The following is a 7,500-nucleotide window of genomic DNA, read 5'->3' on the forward strand; positions in this document are numbered from 1 at the left end:
CTAGTAACTCAAATTTTCAAATAATTGTAGTGGAGTCAAATTACAATATTTGCCTCTGAGATGCAGTGGAGTAGAAGTAAAATTATAGACAATTGGAAATACTCCAGTGGAGTAAAAGTACCTCAAAATTGTACTTAAGTGCAGTACTTGAGTACGTGTACTTAGTTACTTTACCCCACTGGTAACTACATACATCTTTAAAGGATTCAACCCCCAACAGGAGTAATCTCAAAGGCATCTCGTCCTAACGTTTGTTATAGGAAGACATCAGGCCCTAATCTGGATTATAAAACGAGACCGCCCGTTCAGAGTATGGGAAGTCTTCCGATTGGCTCAAAGGACAGCCAATGATGAAAGACCTGTCGGAAACACGTTGTTGACTCAGTCTGTTTATGGACCAGCTTTGAGCAAAGGCTGGTAAAACATATTTACATATCCATGAATGTGATCAGTTTGATTGTTGCTTTGCTGTGTGTGTAGTCTGTGGGGCTGGCCTGTGTTGGACTCCTCAGAGCGGCCCTGGCCTGACTCCTCCTCCTACTCCTCCTCCCTCCCCATGTCCTCCTCCTCCTTCCAGGCGCTTGGCTTTGCTCTTGTTCTCCTCGGCGTTGGGATCGCGGCATGTGCACTCGCTCATACGACCGTCATCGTCACAGTCCGCCCCAAACTGGATGACCTGTCCAATCAAAGCAAAGCAAAAACATCAGCGGCCAAAACCAATGGTTGCCAGATCTGATGCTTATTATAATTTCCCCCGCAAGATTTTATCTGAAAATAGCCGATGTATATGTTAAAGTGCTCTTGTGGCCCCATAGTCGCTTCTTTTGGGTTGGTTTTCCTAGACCTGGTTGCTTGTTTCTCTCACAGAATCTGGCAACACTGGTCAGAACCCATGCATGTTTAGTTCCTACCAGTGGTGTTAAAGTAACTAAGAACATTTACTTAAGTGCTGTTCCTTAAGTACAATTAGGAGGTACTTTTACTTTACTGGAGTATGTCCACATTTCAATAATTCTACTCCACTACATCTCTGAGGCAAATATTGTACTTTTACTCCACTACAATTATTTGAAAACTTTAGCTATAGTTACTAGTAAGATTTTGATATTTTTTAAACGAAATACACATTAACCACTTCAGTCCTATACAGTGGCGTACCCACCATAGAGGCAGGGCAGGCGGCCGCCTGCCCAACTAAAATCTAGCCTCCCCTAGAAAATAAAGTAAAAGACTGAAAAACAGGCAGTGAAAAAAAATCCAAAGAGAATAGTGGCCGTCGGACCTCGTCCATTCACGCGGGCAGGCAGCTAATCACTACCGTATTGTGGAGTCTCACTAGGGCGCCGCCCGACAGGTAAGCACCTCACCAGGGAGAAGCAGTGGGAGAGAGGCAGAGAGAGGCCAGACAGACAGCAGCGCAGCCTGGGACACGTCATAGAGGGGCGGTACCTACCTGTCCTCATCATGAATCAGCCACAACTCCGCACACCTGCGCTGGCCAGTTAGGTGTGGCCCACAAACATTTAAAAGCGCAGCCACTCTGCCTCATTCTCCACTGGCTCTCCTGGTGACTGGACAGGTGCTTTCGGGCGGTGAGTGAGATCCCACATTAAATTCCCTACACCGTTAAATGACTTTGTGTGTGAATTTGAGAACTAAAAGAATGTCTCTTTTATTTTCATAGGCAACCTGATGGATCGAGCATTAAACATGGAAATGTGAATGTGAATGGAAAATGTCCCCAGACCTGGGAGGAATTTATGTTGTTTTCCCTATTATGATTTAAGTTTGACCAAATAACGTAATAACAAGAGCTCTCTGAGCTAAGAGGTTGAATAAAAACCCTTTATTGGGCTTGTACCCTGCCTATCTGTGTCTTGGCCTTGATCAGTGTCCCACAGTATCCAAACAGCAGAGCGACGTCGCCTATACTATAGTGATGCAAATGTTTGCCTTTATCTTCATGGGGTGCCAGGAGTGCCAGGTGTGGGGGTCTCTGGGCCATTCACCTGTACTCACCAGGCATAAAAGGGGCTCTGAGTATGAGAGCAGCTTGAACCATTAAACTACAACATGAAGAGACCACTGCTGAATAATTGATTGATTGATTATACTTGCATATTGTTTTCATTAACGTTTTTGTTTTTCAGTTTTGTAGTCAGTGTTGCGTTGTTAACTTGTTTCCCTCGAGATTTTTTCCCCGAGTGCCCCCCCCCCCCCCCCCCCCCGCCCCTTCGGAGGGGGGGGGGGGGGGGGGGTAGAGAAAAAAATCTCGCCTGCCCTAAATGTAATTTCTGGGAACGCCACTGGTCCTATATACATTTCAGCAATTTGAAATTAGCAGATCTTACAAGATCTGGCTATTTTCAAAAGATTTTTTTTTACACATTTTGAACTTGTGAAATGGGACATTCTGCACAATGAGTACTTTTACTATTGGTACTTTAAGTACATTTTGATGCCGATACTTTTGCACGTTTTTTTTTTTTTTTAATACGGGACTTCTTGTAACAGATATATCGACATTGCAGTATTGATACTTTTACAATAAGTAAGTAAAACATGTGAGTACTTCTTCCATCTCTGTGTGTGTTCCTACGCATCAATTACGCAGGAAAACACGGTCTGACCGGGGGGGGGGGGGGGTAAAATCAAAGTCCAGTGGATTGTCCCTGTTTAGGTAGCCTGGAGAATTTCATATTTTACAATAAATACAATAATAGATTCAATTCTTTAGAGAAAAAAACTGACAGGGTCATTGAGAAAAGCAAATAGTCGTTATTTCAGTAGTTTTTGAGAAAACGGCGAAGGACAATAAAAAGTGAATTTGCTTTCCTTTGCCATTTCTCCTACTCCATACTGTTTGTGTACTAGAAGAAGTAAAGTACTGCTTAGTAACTTGAGCGTGCTCTTAGTGGACTTTTGTATTTCCTCACAGCTTTTCAAAGGCAGCCGTAACGTCCCTCTGGGGGGCCATAAAGCGCACCATGTCAAGCGGTTCAACATGGTGCTCTTTGAACGCCGAGAGAAACCTTGAGCGTCTTGAGGGGGGGGGGGGGCTCGGGGGAGGAGGGGGGGGTTAGGGAAGAACCACACGGTGAACGGATGAACACATGTTAAGAATCAACAAGGAGAGGCTGCCAGGTTTCTCCTCTAGGAAGCGAGCCCATCACCACAGGTTGAAAAATAAACTCTGGTGCCCCGTGAAGCAGTCTGTTGCAACACAATGTAAACACACACTCCTGGAGAGGGGGGGGGGGGGGGCAGGGAGAGAGAGAGATGGAAGAGGGGAGGACAAGGGCAAATTGGTGAAAGAAACAAGGGAAGCGGAGAGATGGAGAGAGATGGAGAGAGAGAGAGAGAGAGAGAGAGAGAGAGAGAGAGAGAGAGAGAGAGAGAGAGAGAGAGAGAGAGAGAGAGAGAGAGAGAGAGAGAATAACATAGATCAGGGGTCTTCAACGTTTTCAGGCCAAGGACCCCCTAGCTGAGAGAAAGATGAAGCAGGGACCCCCTACTCTATATTGTATACAATTGTGTTTAAGATTATACTTTTTTTCGTTTACTTGGTCTGCTCTTTTTTTCTCTCCACACCTATACCTCTTTGCCAAAAATAGCAGATCTACAAGCTCACAACGCCTCGCAGCGGGAGGCGTTGTGGGCTTGTAGATCTGCTATTTTTGGCTAAAGTTCTCCTCAGAAAAGGGATGCTAGGGTTCAAGTGGTTAATGTAAAAAGAAAAATCATATCACACTAATATTTGGCGGACCCCCTGTAGTTACTCTGAGGACCCCCTAGGGGTCCCGGACCCCCTGTTGAAGACCCCTGACATAGAGGTGTTTGCATGAAGACGGAGTCGGCAGGTTATCAGTTATTATGTTAGATGTCACTGGTCTTTGCGGGGGGGGAGGGAACATATGATGGAGAAGGTAACAGAGTCATTGTTGGGACGTGGTCTGTGTTCCACAGAGAGGGCTTTATAGAATGTGGAGCGAGAGCTTCATCTGATATGCCAACCGTCCCATTAAAGACGCCATTGGCTCGTCATTAAATGTTTCCTAAGTAAGTGTTAAGCGTTTCCGTTGATGTTGATTCATTGATGCAGGCGGTGCAGCGAGCCAAACGACACAGTGCACCTAAACGCTGACTTCTAACAACCTTTTGGACGGAGAACGGGTTGTTTTTCCTTCTTCTCGCAGAGAAGAGAGAGAGAGAGAGAGAGAGAGAGAGAGAGAGAGAGAGAGAGAGAGAGAGAGAGAGAGAGAGAGAGAGAGAGAGAGAGACAACGGGCCAAGTCGTTTGACTGTGTTTTTCTGGAGTGTTTTGGAACGGTAACCACTTTATTGTTTACCACCAGCTTCATGAAATTTATTTGAAAAACACAGGAAAAAAAAACAGGGGGGAAAGAAGTTGCTTTTCTGCTAAAAACGAGACAAATTGAGCCAACGGGGTGGAAATCACGATCCAAGCACACCTTAGACTAATTCTAAAGTCAACCCCTCCCCTCATATTCTGAACGTAGTATGGCTCCTTCTAAAAGTTTATTCAGCAACAACAGAGGCATAAAAACCACCTGGACTCGAACATCGGTCCAGTGTTGATTTCGTCGACTTTAAACCGTGACGAAAAATGTTGACTACCTTTTTTTCACTGACAAAAACTAAATGAAAACTAAATAAAAACTAAGCTACGATGACTAAAGCTAAGGCTAAATAAATTGACAATTTCGTCAACAAATAAAAGCTAGACTAAAATGTTAGTGAGGGATCTAGTGGAGAAGAGATCCAGTAGAACTAAAAGACAAGTCATTTTATGTTTAGTTGCACTCGGGGGTTGCGCTCTGAAAATAGCAGATCTACAAGCTCACAACGTGTCGCGCTGCGACACGTTATGAGCTTGTAGATCTGCTATTTTCAGCATGCAACCAAGTGTAAAATCAGCCATTACGACGCCATCAAGGCACCGCCGAAATACATTTTAGTCGATTGAATCAACTGTAGATTTAGTCGACTATAATCATATGATTTTTAGTCGACTAAAACTATTCAAAAACTAAAACATTTCTAGGTCTCACTATGGGAGAGAGCGCCCCCTGGCGTGAATGCTGTGTCCGCGCTCTCCCATAGCGACACCTAGAGCAACGTATTTCATAGAACCGGGGTTACGTTAGTAACCTATAGTTTTCAAATAATTGTAGTGGAGTAAAAGTACAATATTTGCCTCCGAAATGTAGTGGAGTAGAAGTAAAAGTATAGAAAATTGGAAATACTCCAGTTAAGTAAAAGTACCTCCAATTTGTACTTAAGATACTTTCCACCACTGGACCTAGGTTAGAATCCAGGTGGCTACACAGGTATCATACTTAGTTTTTAAACTTTTTTTTCCCCCCAGATGATTAGAGATGTGAGATGATTAGGTTAATGTGCAACATTGTTTTCTCACTCAACAGTAAACAAACCAACATACAGTATATACTGTAAGTGTATACAGGCTACCTGTACATCTATAAAGTTACAATCTAAGGACTTTAACACATATACTGCAAATCCCGAGATATCTCGGGACATTAAATCCACCCGTTACCTGCGTATCCCGAGATATCTCGGGATCGTATTTTTATGTGGTTTAATAACGAAAAAAAATGTTTTTGGTACCATCCTTGATTTTTTTTTTTCCCCATGACGCTTCCGACCCATCCTATGAGAACATTTCCGACAACCGTTTCCGGTTCGTTTTTTATCCTGAAAAAACAGTTTTTCCCTGGTTTTGGCTAAAGATCATGGTTTTCACACGGTTTAAAAAACGAATGGTAAGCTCCGGTTGTATTTTCTTTTCTTTGATCGACGAACGGTTATCCTCTTTGTGTTTAAAAACGATCTGATAGCCGATCGGTGGCTAAGCTAATCTAAGATGGCCGGTGGGGAAACGTCACAGCCACGTCACAGCCAAACGGATATGACGTTTGCAGCCTCTTTTACCGGCTGATAACACAGAAGAAGAAAAAGGAAAAAAAGTGTAAACATTATGAGGGCTCGTACGTCCGTCGTTGCTGTTTATAAACACCATCCGATCGCGGATTTTAATGGATATAATTTTTTTGTAAACGGTTCAAAAGGCTATAAAACTCAAAAACGCTGGCAGTGGGTGAGTACCTTATGAATAAACTCTGGCAGGGAATGTGTTAAAGACCTTTTTTGGATAAAAAAAAGGTCACATTTGTCAAATTGTCAAATATTATGTAAGACAGAGGCAAAAAAGTGGTGAATAGAGGATTTACAAGGTCACAACGCCTTCGCAGTGGGAGGCTACACAAAGCCATTCCTCCAGTCTAGTTAACTCTTTAAGACCGGGAACGCATCTGTGATCATTTTAGATTTGAGCCATTATCCATTAACCATTAACCATTATCTTATCCATTGGCTATTCAAAAATAGCAGATCTACAAGCTCATAGCACGGCACTGAGTGCCGCGCTACGAGCTTGTAGATCTGCTATTTTTGAAAAATCGTGAACATTAGTGCAAATCTTTTAATATCAATTTTTTAAAGTGAATATTTGTAACTGTCAAATGTCTCAACAAAAAACTATTGTTTCTATATCAGTGGTTCTCAAACTTTTTTCATGTCAAGGACCACCAAAATGATATGTATTTGGCCGCGGACCCCCATCTCAAAATATATTGTTCCAGGGACCCCACCGGAAGCAAAGATTTTAGTGTAAAATATATATATTCAAAGATTTGCACGCAAGATTTTTAAAAAATAGCAGATCTACAAATAGCGGTGCTGCGCTATGAGCTTGTAGATCTGCTATTTTTTGAATAGCCCAAAGTATAAAACAATGGTTGACCAAAGTGGCGACACAGATGCGTTTCCCGGTCTGAACGGGTTAACAGATGAAAAAAAGAAAAAGGATGATCTCTTTTCATAGACGGTGAGGATCTCTTCTTCTGTCAACACATGTACCTCCGCTCTGATATATCTTCTCTGTCTCCTCTGTGTATCTTTCATCACTACGACTATGTCCATAAATAAAAACAATACACTCCATAAAGACAGGTATCCTCCTGCAACCATCTGACGTCCAGGTCCAGACACAAGGCTGAAGAATAAGAGGGGAACAAACCCATTCAAGTATGTGAGCTACTTCAAGATGTGCTGATTTATCTGCAGTGGTGCAAAGTAACTAAGTACATTTACTCAAATGTACTGTACTTAAGTACAATGTTTAGTTTTTTTTTGTTTTTACTTTACTGGAGTATTTCCAGTTTTCAGTACTTTTACTTCTATTCCAGTACATCTCGGAGGCAAATACTGTATTGTAGCCTACTTTTACTCCACTACAATTATTATTTTATTTAGACCATTTGAAAATAGCCAATCTTCAAGCTCACAATGCGTTGTGATGCGACAAATTTTGATTTTGTAGATCAGCTATTTTCAACAGATTTCTATACATTTCACACATTTGAAAACTTGTGAAATGGGACATTCTGCATAATGG

At 42.3% G+C, this 7,500-nt stretch overlaps 1 protein-coding gene across 1 annotated transcript in view; it reads right to left on the reverse strand.

The window, feature by feature from the left end:
• Positions 1–508: 508 nt before the first annotated feature.
• pappa2 (pappalysin 2) overlaps positions 509–7,500 on the reverse strand; it is a gene marked incomplete at both ends in the record, with an annotated part of 195,099 nt that continues 188,107 nt past the window's right edge. Inside the window, one exon of the mRNA XM_084057019.1 lies at positions 509–676. Within this exon, the coding sequence (XP_083913145.1) occupies positions 509–676 (168 nt within the window). The remainder of the gene's footprint in view (positions 677–7,500) is intronic.

This window comes from Gymnoscopelus microlampas, assembly GCF_963454915.1.
Source record: "Gymnoscopelus microlampas genome assembly, chromosome: 5".
Lineage (NCBI taxonomy): Eukaryota > Metazoa > Chordata > Actinopteri > Myctophiformes > Myctophidae > Gymnoscopelus > Gymnoscopelus microlampas.